This window comes from Littorina saxatilis, linkage group LG16 (assembly GCF_037325665.1).
Source record: "Littorina saxatilis isolate snail1 linkage group LG16, US_GU_Lsax_2.0, whole genome shotgun sequence".
Lineage (NCBI taxonomy): Eukaryota > Metazoa > Mollusca > Gastropoda > Littorinimorpha > Littorinidae > Littorina > Littorina saxatilis.
In genome coordinates, this window is record NC_090260.1 from 7,027,095 (window position 1) to 7,043,162 (window position 16,068).

Below are 16,068 nucleotides of genomic sequence, written 5' to 3' on the forward strand. Positions count from 1 at the left end.
CAGTGGAAAGGCATCATAAATTTATTAGTTAGAATAAGGCTGTTTGTCTTACATACTATGTATGATACTATGTGTGATACACACTGTGTGTGATATTGTGTGTGATACATACGGTGTGATACTGTGTGTGATATTGTGTGTGATACATACTGTGTGTGATACTTCGTGTGGGGTTGTAGTCAAAGATGAAAGTGGGATTGTGTGTGTGTGTGTGAGTATGTATGTGTGTGTGTGTGTGTGTGTGTGTGTGTGTGTGTGTGTGTGTGAGTGTGTGTGTGTGTTTGTGTTTGTGTGTGTGTGTGTGAGTGTGTGTGTTTGTGTGTGTGTGTGAGTGTGTGTGTGTTTGTGAGTATGTGTGTGTGTGTGTATGTGTGTGTGTGTGTGTGTGTGTGTGTGTGTGTGTGCGTGTGTGTGTGTGTGTGTGTGTGTGTGTGTGAGTGTGTGTGTGTGTGTGTGTTTGTGTGTGTGTGTGTTGCAAAGTTTTCCCCAGAGTAAAAAGTTCTTTGTGTGTATGTATGTCTTTCGATTTTACATTTCCTAATTTGTGTCGACTCTTCAGAATTCATGACGTTTTCAAAACAATCGGAGAGTACTTGACAAGAGTCTGCAGGCACCACCCAACATAGAAAACATCAAAGCGAGGCTCCTTTCATTTACCCCCCACTCCCCCAGTGACTGTCAGTGAGCAGAAGAGTTAATGATTTACCCAAAACAATAATGATAACAAACATTGTATTGTCCATTAGTAACAAACACATTACTACCAAACACATCACTATCAAACACATTACTACCAAACACATCACTACCAAACACAATACTACCAAACACATTACTACCAAACACAAATACTACCAAACACATTACTACCAAACACATTACTACCAAACACATCACTACCAAACACATCACTACCAAACACATTACTACCAAACACAATACTACCAAACACATTACTACCAAACACATCACTACCAAACACATCACTACCAAACATATCACTACCAAACACAACACTACCAAACACATTACTACCAAACACATTACTACCAAACACATCACTACCAAACACATTACTACCAAACACATCACTACCAAACACATCACTACCAAACACATTACTACCAAACACATCACTACCAAACACATCACTACCAAACACATTACTACCAAACACATCACTACCAAACACATTACTACCAAACACATCACTACCAAACACATCACTACCAAACATTACTACCAAACACGATACTACCAAACACATCACTACCAAACACATGACTACCAAACACATCACTACCAAACACATTACTACCAAACACAATACTACCAAACACATCACTACCAAACACATCACTACCAAACATTACTACCAAACACATCACTACCAAACACATTAAAGTTGAACGCTTTTTTCGACGCACCTAGCCTGATTGTCAACGATTATAAAACACGCATTTACCGAGAATTAAGAGGATATTCCATTGGACAAAAAGACATAAAACACTTAAGTTGTGTGTTAACATTCACACCTATAGCCTCTAACCCTTACACAGGGTGCTAGCTGTCATCTTAAAGTTAATATATCATTGCAAATGTAATATAATCTTTATTTTTAGTATCTATCGCAATCATAATATTGCACGTTAAATTACTGTGATATTACCTGGACCTGTGTTTCGTTTAAAAGAAGAGCAATTGCATTAAACACTGCCGCGAAATCAGATTGTATTTCGCACTCACTCGCGATGATATACTGCTGTAGTTATACATGCACACGCGTACACGCTCACATGTACATGCAACACACCCGCACGAATTCACACACACACACACACACACACACACACACACACACACACACACACACACACACAACACACATACACACACACACACATACACACACACACACAACACACACACACACACACACAACACACACACACACACACACAACACACACACACACACACAACAACACACATACACACACACACACATACACACACACACACAACACACACACACACACACACACACAACACACACACACACACACACACACACACACACACATCACGCTGCATTTGACAGATTGAGCCAGGTGTGTGCATGTGGCTGTCCTACATAAAAGGCAGAGGGCTGACGCACAGACATTTAACAGCATTGCTTCCCGACCCGCTGCTGATCATTTGCCGAGGTGCCAGTTTCACCCTACACCAAGTGCTGATCATTTGCCGAGGTGCCTGTTTCACCCTACACCAAGATGCAACCTGTTTCACATCTGACGCTTTTGGTTCTCGTGCTTGGTGAGTGTCAGTGAACTGCAGTAGTGCAGCCTTCTATCAAGCTATACTCTGCCTCTCTGTCTGTCTGTCTGTCTATCTGTCTGTCTACCTGTCTGTCTGTCTGTCTGTCTGTCTGTATGTCTGTATGTCTGTCTGTCTATCTGTCTATCTGTCTGTCTACCTGTCTGTCTGTCTGTCTGTCTGTTACCTGGTTTAACGCTGAGTATAATACGTTGACGAAAGCCGTTTGACAGACATTTAGCTAGCTTCAGGTAAAATAATAAATGAGACCATTCTTCAAGGACTGATTATGACGACTTGACAGAGTAAGGAAGGTGATAATGGCAGGTAGGGGGCACAGATTCAAGGACTGATTATGAAGACTTGACAGAGTAAGGAAGGTGATAATGGCAAGTAGGGGGCACAGATTCAAGGACTGATTATGACGACTTGACAGAGTAAGGAAGGTGATAATGGCAGGTATGTGGCACAGATTCAAGGACTGATTATGACGACTTGACAGAGTAAGGAAGGTGATAATGGCAGGTAGGGGGCACAGATTCAAGGACTGATTATGACGACTTGACAGAGTAAGGAAGGTGATAATGGCAGGTAGGGGGCACAGATTCAAGGACTGAGTATCACGATTTGACAGAGTAAGGAAGGTGATAATGGCAGGTATGTGGCACAGATTCAAGGACTGAGTATCACGACTTGACAGAGTAAGGAAGGTGATAATGGCAGGTAGGGGGCACAGATTCAAGGACTGAGTATCACGACTTGACAGAGTAAGGAAGGTGATAATGACAGGTAGGGGGCACAGATTCAAGGACTGATTATGACGACTTGACAGAGTAAGGAAGGTGATAATGGCAGGTAGGGGGCACAGATTCAAGGACTGATTATGACGACTTGACAGAGTAAGGAAGGTGATAATGGCAGGTAGGGGGCACAGATTCAAGGACTGAGTATCACGATTTGACAGAGTAAGGAAGGTGATAATGGCAGGTAGGGGGCACAGATTCAAGGACTGATTATGACGACTTGACAGAGTAAGGAAGGTGATAATGGCAGGTAGTAGGCACAGATTCAAGGACTGATTATGACGACTTGACAGAGTAAGGAAGGTGATAATGGCAGGTAGGGGGCACAGATTCAAGGACTGATTATGACGACTTGACAGAGTAAGGAAGGTGATAATGGCAGGTAGGGGGCACAGATTCAAGGACTGATTATGACGACTTGACACAGTAAGGAAGGTGATAATGGCAGGTTTCAATTTATACATAGTTGCCTTTCTCACCATTACAAAATGCATACCAAATAAAACATCACTAACATTCAAAATAATCTTAATTTCTAAAGTACGAAAAATAAATTCTTCAATAAACTTCCAGAATTTGTATACAACCGGGCATTCAAAAAAGAAGTGTTCAATGAAATCAGTTACATCACAGCAGTAATTACATTTATTAGTTTCCGTTACTTTCATTTTACACAGGAGAATGTTGGTCGGATAAATGTTGTGCATAATTTTCCAGTGTAAAACTCTTAATCTAGTCTCTTGTGTTGACTGATAGGCAACTATCCAGGATTGTTCATCAATTTCTACATTAAACTTTCTCTTCCAAAATCCTCCGGAACATGGTACATCTGTTTTCATATTAATAATCTCTTTCCTGTATTCGCTGGCACTTAACACATTTTTGCCGTTAAACAGTGGTAAGGTAATACAAACATCATCAGTCATATTTACAGCATTTTTCCTCATAAATAATGACACAGCAGCTTTTACAACATTATATTCAAGAATTCGGTTTGGCGAATATCCAATCAAATCACATATATCTTGATATGATAATATATCTCCCGAACGTACAATGTCAGTTAATACCAATACACCTCGTTGTATCCAACTCTCAAAAAATAAAACTTTGCCACTATACGTTATGCATGCATTATTCCATAATAAAATCGGCCCGATTGTCCCACGATCGTAGTGGTTATTATCCAGCCAATATTTTAATACTGCTTTCCAAAAGTGTGATTTCACTAGGTCTAACCCTTTAAATCTTGCACTGTTTACATTCGATAAGAAACATTCAAAATGTTTTCCAAAACGCAAATACATCATCTTTGGAGTGAAACTCCAATTATCATTTTCATTTGATGTAGTAAGTTGTGAAACCCATTGTAATAAAAAAGAGATTTGCATTTGCCTAATATCGATCATTTTTAAACCACCTTTTTCAATTTCAAAACATACAACGCTTCTTTTCACCTTTTCAAAGGCCTTCCGATTACAATCTCTTTTTCGCCACAAAAATCTAAACAATAAGGTATTGACTTCATTCAAAACACAGTCAGGTAATACAAACGCTTGCATAATATACACAAATTGTGAAATTAAAAACGTTTTCACAATACATATTTTCTCTACAATGCTCAAATTTCGCTTCTCCCATGCACAAATCAATCGCTTAATATTCCTTATTCTTCCAGTCCAGTTATCTTCTACCAAAGAAGCACTCTTATCATTACAAAAATATACACCCAAAATCTTCAACTTCTTCTTCCAAACAAAATTATAAAATGTTTCATCACAATGTTTTCTACTACCCAACCACATCGCCTCAGACTTTCTCTTATGTATCCTTAAGCCTGAAAAGCTAGAAAAGTCATTCATTATTTCAAGTGCATAATACATATCAATCTCATCCTTTAAAAAAAGGGTGATATCGTCTGCATACAGAGCAATTTTAATAACGGTTGCAATATCAGCATTATTCCATAACGAAATTCCTTTAATACGTCTACACTGTCTTATTTTTGATGCCAACAATTCAATGGCTAGTACAAAGGCCAAACATGAAAACGGGCACCCTTGACGAATCCCGGCTTTCACATCAAAAAAATCAGACAACCATCCACAATACTGCACTGAGCTAACCGTGTCGTTCATTAACACAGTCACCCATTGAACAAATTCTGGCCCAAACCCGAATTTTTGAAAGGCTTTAATGATAAACTCTTTTGAAATACTATCGTACGCTTGAACACAGTCAATTGCGACCAACAGGCCAGGTTGATTTAACTCGTGTGACTGTTCGATTACATCATCAATTAGCCTTAATATTGTAGATACTTTTCTGCCTTTAATGTAACCGACTTGATCTTTCTGAACAATATCACCAATAACGCTTCCTAACCTTTTTGCCAAACACTTGGCTATCAGTTTATAATCGCTGTTTGTAAGGGAGATGGGTCTCCAGTTCTTTAATTCATTTTTAGGCAAATCCTTTCCCTTGTGTATAAGGGTAATGACAGCTTTGCGCTGCGTGGAGGACAATTTTCCATCGTCAAAACTTGCATTAAAAGACGCAATTAACAATGTTCTGATGCGGGTCCAAAACACTTTCAAAAATTCTACAGTAATACCATCAACCCCAGGGGCCGACCCAGATTTCATTTGTTTAAGTGCAGCGAGAGCTTCGTTTTCAGTTATTAACCCTTCACACTCATTTCTCTGAAAATCTGAAATCTGTAATGTTGTCACATCAGATAAAAACTGATCCACCTTCTCGTCCATGTTTTCAACGTTTACTTTTTTTCTGTACAAATCAGCATAGTAATTCTTTTGCGCGTTCAAGATTTCACGCTGGTCAGTTATCACTTCTCCAGATTCACACTGTATACTGTCCATTATCTTCGCATTTGCTCGGGCTTTTTCAAGGTTGAGAAAATACTTTGTGTTCTTTTCTCCCTGTTCTACCCACTTCGCACGGGCGCGTACTTGGGCTGCGCGAGCTTTACACTGTTCAACTAATTCTATTTTTAACTTAAGGTTCTCACGCTCGCACTGCATTCCACAGTTATCTGGGTCATTCGCTAACCTTGCATCCAAATCATTTAATTCAGCATACAACAAAACAATACCGTTTCTTCTTTCAACGCTTTTCTTCTGCGCGTACTGCATTGCATAATCTCTTATTTCACATTTTAACAGTTCCCATACGGTTTGATAATCAATATCGTTTATAAAATCGTATGCGTGATTTTCAATCATTCTATTCATACCATCAATGAAATCTTTATCCTGGAGGAGAGAATTATTGAATTTCCAGTAACTCGGGCCTCTGTCAATCTCAGATAATTTGAGTTGCACAGAACAGCCTCTGTGGTCGGAAAAGGGAACAGACAATAAACAACATTCCGTAGTTCTATCAAAAAGTGTTGCACATGTGAATACATAGTCAATTCTCCTAGCAATAAACGGATTCTTCTTTGACCAAGAAAATTCTTTAATACCAGGGTTAAATAATCTCCATACATCAAACAAATCACATGCGATAAACATTTCATTCAGTTGTGACACTGCTCTTTCAGCGTGCCTTTCTCCGCTCACTATGTCTAACTCATTGTCAAGAACACAATTAAAATCACCACACAAAATGACGTTACTTAAACGGGAATCTTTAATAATTGACACAACCTTCTGATAAAAAACACATTTGGAGTTTACATCGTTTGGCGCATAAGCATTCAAAATCCACAAATCCTTTCCTTCACAAATTATATTTACCCCTTGGATTCTATCACAATGGGTCTCCATTACTTTATAATCAAAATTACATCCTTTTTTAAACAAAATCATTTGACCACCACTGTGTGATGTTCGTTCGGTATAAATCATATCCCCTCCCCATTCCTTTTTCCACACATCAGCTACCTGTTTCGTGATATACGTTTCTTGCAAACATACTACATCAAACTTTCGTCTTCTTAAAAACTGGAACAGTTGTTTCCGTTTGTTTGGGGATCGAATCCCTCTCACGTTAAGTGAGAACACACTTAAATCGTCAGGCATGATCATCGTCCTAGAGACAGTATCAGTCCGTCACCGTGTTGTCATCAACAAACCACAGTTAAACCTACCCCTTGCCAGGTGTGGCGCAGTCACGTGCATCACGGACACCCGTGTCAGCCAGTGTCAACTTGGGGAGCTTTCCTGTCGCATTGTCACTGTCAGGGGAATCCCCTGTTTGTGACCTTAGCCTTTTCACACTCAGCGACCGCGAGCGTGGCTCTAAAATGAGCCTTGTTTGGTTTTTGTCTGGTTTGTTTGTGTTGACTTGTCTGCCGCGGGAAAGGAATCCTTGTTTTTGTGCGTGTTTTTGTTTGGGATTGTTACACTGTTTTTTCTGTGATGAATCATGAATGCTATCAGCCAGTGAAGCACTCTCTTTCTCTTCCTGGGACTGGGACTGGGACTCCTCCGGTTCGTCTTCGTCGCCGGCAGTTTCCTCTGTGCCGCGCTCGATCGCCACGTCCACATCATCTGACGTGAGAGGGGGACCCCCAGCGGGGACGGCATCACAATCGGGGTCGCCTCTCCTGTGGCCAGACTGACCACATTCTCTGCATGCGATGTCGTTACAGCAATCAGACGTCCAGTGCCCCTCCTGGAGGCAGCGTGTGCAGGCCATGGTTCTCCTCACCTTGGGTTGCTCTTTGTGGTACAGACGGGCACTGGCCACACCGATCCGCACCTGTTTGTCGAGGGGTTTGGCGGGGACGTTCATCCAGACGAACCGCCGGCCTGTTAAGAATCGTGTTAACTTGCCGTCTTTGTTCCGGACACGTTCACATGTGATTGCAGATCTGAGAGTTGCCCCCATTCTCACAAGGGCTGTCTCTATATCTTGTACAGCAATATAGATTGGAATGTCAGAGATCCATAGCTTGGTAGCCGGTGTTTCTTCGCCCTCCTGTCCACGGAGGATAAATGGGTTTTGGTTAAACACCCTGATGGCATGACCACGTAGTGAGATTCCATCGATTACAAGCTTTGCTCTTGCTTCCCGGCTGAGCGGGTACACGCGCCACAGGCCACGTATTTCCTGGGCGCCCAGTATTGTTCCACTACCACTGACTCGCTCGGCCGCCAGACACAACTCAAGAGTGTCATATCTGTCACCACCTGCCTGAGGCAGCTCGCGCCTTTTCACAAAAACGGGTTCGACTGACGCGGTCAGGGCGGCAGCCATTTTGAATACAACTACACCACATAGACACACACACTTATCTATAAAATCACTCCAAGGAGCAAAAAAAAACAAATGCAGATTAGTACCTACACTTGCACACGAGTCTCAGCTAGGCGTAATCCAAAGGTCAGGAACCTGCAATCCCCTAGAACTCCAGAAAAACCGAAAAAGGCGGAGACTCCGCGATAGGCGACTGACTTCAGCGCCAGGGACGATAACTCTGAGATTTATTTTAGGTTAATTCGAAGTGTTGTGTCTCATTATTACATCTTTTTTGTCGTGTTTATTGCAATTTTTATTTATTTTATTCATGTAACCCTAGTTTTTTTTAAAATAAATATTGACTTGACTTGACTTATTGCGAAGTATGAACCGCGTAGGGGGAGCAAAGGAGGGAGGGAGAGAGATAGGTACGGAGGAAGGGAGGGAGAGAGAAAGGTACGGAGGAAGGGAGGGAGAGAGAGAGGTATGGATGAAGGGAGGGAGAGAGAGAGGTACGGATGAAGGGAGGGAGAGAGAGAGGTACGGAGAAAGAGAGTGAGAGAGAGATACAGGGAGCAAAGGAGGGAGGGAGAGAGAGAGGTATGGCGGAAGGGAGACAGAGAGAGGGGGCAAAGAAGGGAGGGAGAGAGAGAGGTACGGAGGAAGGGAGAGAGAGGGAGCAAAGGAGGGAGGGAGATAGAGAGGTATGGAGGAAGGGAGAGAGAGGCAGCAAAGAAGGGAGGGAGAGAGAGAGGTACGGAGGGAGGGAGAGAGAGAGGGAGCAAAGGAGAGACAGATAGAGAGAGAGGTAAGGAGGGAGGGAGAGAGACATGGAGCAAAGAAGGGAGGGAGAGAGAGAGTTACAGAGGGAGGAAGAGAGAGAGAGGCAGCGAAGGGGGGAGGGAGAGAGACAGGTAAGGAGGGAGGGAGAGAGAGAGGGAGCAAAGGAGGGAGGAAGAGAGAGAGGTACGCAGGGAGGGAGAGAGAGAGAAAGGGAGCAAAGGAGGGAGGGAGAGAGATAGGTAAGGAGGGAGGGAGAGAGGGAGCAAAAGAGGGAGGGAGAGAGAGAGGTACGGAGGAAGGGAGAGAGAGAGGGAGCAAAAGAGGGAGGGAGAGAGAGAGGAACGGAGGAAGGGAGAGAGAGAGAGGGAGCAAAAGAGGGAGGGAGAGAGAGAGAGAGGTACGAAGGAAGGGAGAAAGAGAGAGGGAGCAAAAGAGGGAGGGAGAGAGAGAGGTAAGGAGGGAGAGAGAGAGGGAGCAAAGGAGGGAGAGAGAGAGAGAGGTACGGAGGAAGGGAGGGAGAGAGAGAGAGGGAGCACAGGAGGGAGTGAGAGAGAGAGGTAGGGAGGGAGAGAGGGAGACAGAGGGAGCAAAGGAGGGAGGGAGAGAGAGAGATACGGACGGAGGGAGAAAGAGAGAGGAAGCAAAGGAGGGAGGGAGAGAGAAAGGTAAGGAGGGTGAGAGAAAGAGAGGGAGCAAAGGAGGGAGGGAGAGAGAGAGATACGGACGGAGGGAGAAAGAGAGAGGAAGCAAAGGAGGGAGGGAGAGAGAGAGAGGTTAGGAGGGAGAGAGAGAGGGAGCAAAGGAGGGAGGGAGAGAGAGAGGTACGGAGGAAGGGAGGGAGAGAGAAAGGTACGGAGGAAGGGAGGGAGAGAGAGAGGTAGAGAGTAAGGGAGGGAGAGAGAGAGGTAAGGATGAAGGGAGGGAGAGAGAGAGGTACGGAGAAAGAGAGTGAGAGAGAGATAGAGGGAGCAAAGGAGAGAGGGAGAGAGACAGGTACGGAGGAAGGGAAGGAGAGAGAGAGGGGGCAAAGATGGAGGGAGAGAGCGAGAGGTACGGAGGAAGGGAGCGAGAGAGAGGGAGCAAAGGAGGGAGGGAGATAGAGAGGTATGGAGGAAAGGAGAGAGAGAAAGCAAAGGAGGGAGGGAGAGAGAGAGGTATGGAGGAAGGGAGAGAGAGAGAAGGGGCAAAGATGGAGGGAGAGAGAGAGAGATACGGAGGAAGGGAGAGAGAGAGAGGGAGCAAAGGAGGGAGGGAGATAGAGAGGTATGGAGGAAAGGAGAGAGAGAAAGCAAAGGAGGGAGGGAGAGAGAGGGAGCACAGGAGGGAGGGAAAGAGATAGGTATGGACGAAGGGAGAGAGAGAGAGAGCAAAGGAGGGAGGGAGGGAGAGGGGTACGGAGGAATGGAGAGAGAGAGGGAGCAAATGAGAGAGGGAGAGAAAGGTACGGAGGAAGGAAGAGAGAGAGAGAGGTAGCAAAGGAGGGAGGGAGAGAGAGAGATACGGAGGAAGGGAGGGAGAGAAAGAGGTACGGAGGAAGGGAGGGAGAGAGAGAGGTACGGAGAAAGGGAGGGAGAGAGAGAGAGGGAGCAAAGGAGGGAGGGAGAGAGAGAGGTACGGAGGAAGGGAGGGAGAGACAGGGAGCAAAAGAGGGAGGGAGAGGTACGGAGGAAGGGAGGGAGAGAGAGGTACGGAGAAAGGGAGGGAGAGAGGTACGGAGGAAGGGAGAGAGAGAGAAGGAGCAAAGGAGGGAGGGTGAGAGAGAGGTATGGAGAAAGGGAGGGAGAGAGGTACGGAGGAAGGGAGGGAGAGAGAGAGGGAGCAAAGGAAAGAGGGAAAGAGAGAGGTACGGAGGAAGGAAGGGAGAGAGAGAGGTACGAAGGAAGGGAGGGAGAGAGACAGGTACGGAGGAAGGGAGGGAGAGAGACAGGTACGGAGGAAAGGAAGGAGAGAAAGAGGTACGCAGAAACGGAGGGAGAGAGAGAGAGGGAGCAAAGGAGGGAGGGAGAAAGAAAGGTACGGAGGAAGGGAGGGAGAGAGAGGGAGCAAAGGAGGGAGGGAGAGAGAGAGAGAGAGGTATGGAGGAAGGGAGAGAGAGAGAGGGAGCAAAGGAGGGAGGGAGAGAGAGGTACGGAGGAAGGGAGAGAGAGAGGGAGCAAAGGAGGGAGGGAGAGAAAGGGGTATTGAGGAAGGGAGAGAGAGAGAGGGAGCAAAGGAGGGAGGGAGAGAGAGAGGTACGGAGGAAGAGAGAGAGAGAGAGGGAGCAAAGGAGAGAGGGAGAGAAAGGTACAGAGGAAGGAAGAGAGAGAGAGGGAGCAAAGGAGGGAGGGAGAGAGAGGTATGGAGGAATGGAGAGAAAGAGAGAGGGAGCAAAGGAGGGAGGGAGGGAGAGGGAGAGATACGGAGGAAGGGAGGGAGAGAGAGAGGTACGGAGGAAGGGAGGGAGAGAGAGAGGTACGGATAAAGGGAGGGAGAGAGAGAGAGGGAGCAAAGGAGGGAGGGAGAGAGAGAGAGGTACGGAAGAAGGGAGGGACAGAGAGGGAGCAAAGGAGGGAGGGAGAGAAAGGTATGGAGGAAGGGAGAGAGAGAGAGGTATGGAGGAAGGGAGGGAAAGAGAGAGAGAGGTATGGAGGAAGGGAGAGAGAGGGAGCAAAGGAAGGGGGGAGAGAGAGAGGTACGAAGGAAGGGAGAGAGAGAGAAGGAGCAAAGGAGGCAGGGAGCGAGAGGGAGCACAGGAAGGAGGGAGAGAGAGGGGTATGGAGGAAGGGAGAGAGAGTCAGAGAGAGGGAGAAAAGGAGGGAGGGAGAGAGAGAGGTGCGGTGGAAGGGAGAGAGAGAGAGAGGAAGCAAAGGAGGGAGGGAGAGAGAGAGGTATGGAGGAAGGGAGAGAGAGAGAGAGTGAGCAAAGGAGGGAGGGAGAGAGAGGGGGCAAAGAAGGGAGGGAGAGAGAGAGGTACGGAGGAAAAGAGGGAGAGATAGAGGTATGGAGGAAGGGAGGGAGATAGAGAGGTACGGAGGAAGGGAGGGAGAGAGAGAGGTACTGAGAAAGAGAGGGAGAGAGAGAGAGGGAGCAAAGGAGGAAGGGGGAGAGAGGGAGCAAAGGAGGAAGAGAGAGAGGTATGGAGGAAAGGAGAGAGAGAGGGAGCAAATGAAGGAGGGAGGGAGAGGGAGCAAAGGAGGGAGGGAGAGAGAGAGGTACGGAGGAAGGGAGAGAGAGAGAGGGAGCACATAAGGGAGGGAGAGAGAGAGGTACGGAGAGAGGGATGGAGAGAGAGGGAGCAAAGGAGGGGGGAGAGAGAGAGAGGTACGGAGGAAGGGAGGGAGAGAGAGGGAGCACATAAGGGAGGGAGAGAGAGAGAGGGAGAGAGGGAGAGAGACAGACAGACAGACAGACAGACAGACAGACAGACAGACAGACAGACAGACAGACAGACAGACAGTTTTCACGCAAAAATGTTGTAAGGATTGTGGCGTGGTGGAAAAGCGTTTGCCTCCGAAGCCGGTTTTTCTTCACAACGCAGAAGACAGAAACTGCAGAGCCGCTCTTCACTAAACTTTAAGTCTCTGTCTGACTGTTTGTAAACCAAATGTGGCTCTGATTGTATAACTTTTAACATCATTGGGATGAAATAAACACTCGATTTTATCGTCCCATCCCCCCAGATTACGTATGTGGACCCCACTTATACCAAGGTGATACAAAGTACTCAATTTTATCCAATCTTAACAGATATTTTTAAATATCTTATCACCCCCACTCCCGTCATCCTTCTGTTTTTAACCAGCTCCCGATTTTTTTATTATTTTTTTAATTTTTTTTTTAACTATCGTATAAACCAATAATAGGCAATTTAGACCTTAATTTAAGCCCCTTAATTTTCGTTCGTTCGGTGTTTTTTTTCCTATAACCCAGATCATGTTCTTAAAAGGCTAACAATACATGCCTATAGGACATGAATATATTTTGTCTGGTCGTAAGGAGTTTGAGATGAAAAGTGTTGTTTGACGCCAGCGCGGTAAAACTAGTATAGACATGTCCCTGGGTGTTACGATGACGTGACATCAGAGTTTAAACTGTTCTTTTTCTAAATTATTGTGGTTATCATTCTTAATTAGCGAGCCAATCCATCAGAGAAAAATGAAAAAAAAGAAGTCATTTTCTCATGTCTCAAGGGAAAACCAGTGCCTTGCCTGTCTAAAATCACCTCCCGTTTGAGGAATTTTGCAGCCAGCGCAGTTACTTACAAGATATATTAACGTCCTACAGGCATAGATTGTTGGCCTCGGACAGGACTGGGGTAATATGATAAAAAAAAATAGAGGAGGAAAAGAAAAGGGCAAGATCAAGCAAGCCCGACCGTGATAGGACCCAGGACCCACTCTCCATGAGTACGGGAGGGGGGGGGCAATAAGAGATATATGTTAAGGTCCTTGTAAGAGGAGTATTAATAATATTTCCTTTATATACGTTGACTTCCTAAGGGAAGGACCATTAAAAACATGGACTTTAATTCAATTATAGTTTCGTTAAAAAATGATAAAACTCGGGACCACCTGTTAAAAGGTTTAAAAGTGACAACATTGTAAGAAAAAATATAAAGAACATGCGCAAACACGTAATACTGACCTATAGGGAAGTAAAATTGAGAGAAAACAGCTATCCTCTCGTTAATGTAATTATGTTTTAATGTAGAGACCAAAAAGCAATGTACTCACGTTAAAATGACGAACACGGAACGAATAACAGCGACGTTTCGACCTAAGGGTCTTCTTCAGGCACAAAAACACAAAAATACACACACAAAAAAGAAGAAAGACGATAGAACAAATGAAGAGAAGAATAACTGACAAAACAACTGCACTGCACAAACCAACAAATGACAAAGACAGTCTTTGTCATTTGTTGGTTTGTGCAGTGCAGTTGTTTTGTCAGTTATTCTTCTCTTCATTTGTTCTATCGTCTTTCTTCTTCTTTTTTGTGTGTGTATTTTTGTGTTTTTGTGCCTGAAGAAGACCCTTAGGTCGAAACGTCGCTGTTATTCGTTCCGTGTTCGTCATTTTAACGTGAGTACATTGCTTTTTGGTCTCTTTATTGTTCTCTCTCACGTCCAGTCGCCATTGTTTAATACATGTTTTAATGTGTTTTGTATAATCCGGAAGCAGGAGTTTAAAACCTATATATATATATATATATATTAAGGGAAAAGTCTGGGTTGTGGCACTCGATCACTAGGTGGGGCACTGCCCTTCGCTCCCTGTTACCCGAGTCCCAATCCTCGTGGTAAGGCGTCCGCCCCGTGATCGGGAGGTCGTGGGTTCGAACCCCGGCCGGGTCATACCTAAGACTTTAAAATTGGCAATCTAGTGGCTGCTCCGCCTGGCGTCTGGCATAATGGGGTTAGTGCTAGGACTGGTTGGTCAGGTGTCAGAATAATGTGACTGGGTGAGACATGAAGCCAGTGCTGCGACTTCTGTCTTGTGTGTGGCGCACGTTATACGTCAAAAGCAGCACCGCCCTGATATGGCCCTTCGTGGTCGGCTGGGCGTTAAGCAAACAAACAAACAAACAAACCCGATTGCCAACAACAATAGGATGAGCATCAGAAGTGAAGATAAAGAGGGAATTTTTTTCTCTGCGCGCGCGCCAGCAAGCAGGATGTCTCAGAACTGAAGCGGTAATAGTATGATCTAATTACAGGCGATGGGTTTATGGGTCACGTGATTATATATAGGAAGTCTTCTATCGCGCGCGTATCTCCAGACTCGGACTCAAGGCGCAGGGATCTATTTATGCCGTGTGAGATGGAATGTTTTACACAATACATCATGCATTCACATCGACCAGCAGATCGCAGCCATTTCGGCGCATATCCTACTTTTCACGGCCTATTATTCCAAGTCACACGGGTATTTTGGTGGACATTGTTTTATCTATGCCTATACAATTTTGCCAGGAAAGACCCTTTTGTCAATCGTGGGATCTTTAACGTGCACACCCCAATGTAGTGTACACGAAGGGACCTCGGTTTTTCGTCTCATCCGAAAGACTAGCACTTGAACCCACCACCTAGGTTAGGAAAGGGGGGAGAAAATTGCTAACGCCCTGACCCAGGGTCGAACTCGCAACCTCTCGCTTCCGAGCGCAAGTGCGTTACCACTCGGCCACCCAGTCCACGTGATGTGGGGGCGGAGCCAAACATTGGTTGATACTTACTGCATACACCATAACAAAATCCTGTGCTTTGCATTTGGTAAATAAACTGTTTGACCTTGACCTTGACCTTGACCTTGACATTAGTTCATTGGCCCCGCCCCAACATCATATGACTTACTAATCCATGGGCTATCATTGGTTCATGTTTTTGGCGCTAAACTATCTGACAGGTAAAGAACTATTTTGATGTGACACGTTATTACTTGGTGCAAATACGCGCAGTGTTTAAAACCACTTGGCGGACAGAACTGTGCATTCTCACAATTCGACACTCACTACATCCATAATAACCACACCGTTGATCAATCGCTGAGAAATGGCACAAATGACAGTTGGGGAAAACATTCAGAAGTTGGAATGATCTTACCGAACGGCTGGCAGACTTTTCCAGAAAGAACGATTTGGTGTACGTGGTCAAATACAGTCGTGCTGTTCAACTTGCGAACAAGAATTCAAAACAGCCTTTTCCAGACGAACTGAAGTATGCATACGCAAAACGTGTGTGCAAGTACTCAGGAAAAGGACGACTCACAGGCCGAGGTGCGAAGAGGAGCAATGGGTAAGCGGATTAATATTTAGTTGCTGTACTTCTTATGCGTCCTTGTCACAGATAGTAACTCGTATGAATGTTTAATTTTAATATTATTATTATTATTTTTTTTAGGTTTACAATGTTTCAACATTCATTCCAGTATCGACTGACATTTTAACAAGTGCGGAAAGTCTGTCTGTCTGTCTGTCTGTCTGTCTGT

General features: G+C 44.9%; 1 protein-coding gene across 3 annotated transcripts in view; it reads left to right on the forward strand.

The window, feature by feature from the left end:
* Positions 1-2,179: 2,179 nt before the first annotated feature.
* Positions 2,180-16,068, forward strand: part of LOC138950282 (cysteine-rich venom protein Mr30-like) — a 97,300-nt gene continuing 83,411 nt past the window's right edge. For 2 of the 3 annotated variants that reach the window (XM_070322029.1, XM_070322031.1), the window contains exon 1: positions 2,180-2,315. In XM_070322029.1, coding sequence (XP_070178130.1) covers positions 2,273-2,315 — 43 coding nt within the window. In that variant the 5' untranslated portion in view covers positions 2,180-2,272. The remainder of the gene's footprint in view (positions 2,316-16,068) is intronic. The other variant, XM_070322030.1, reaches the window with a different exon arrangement.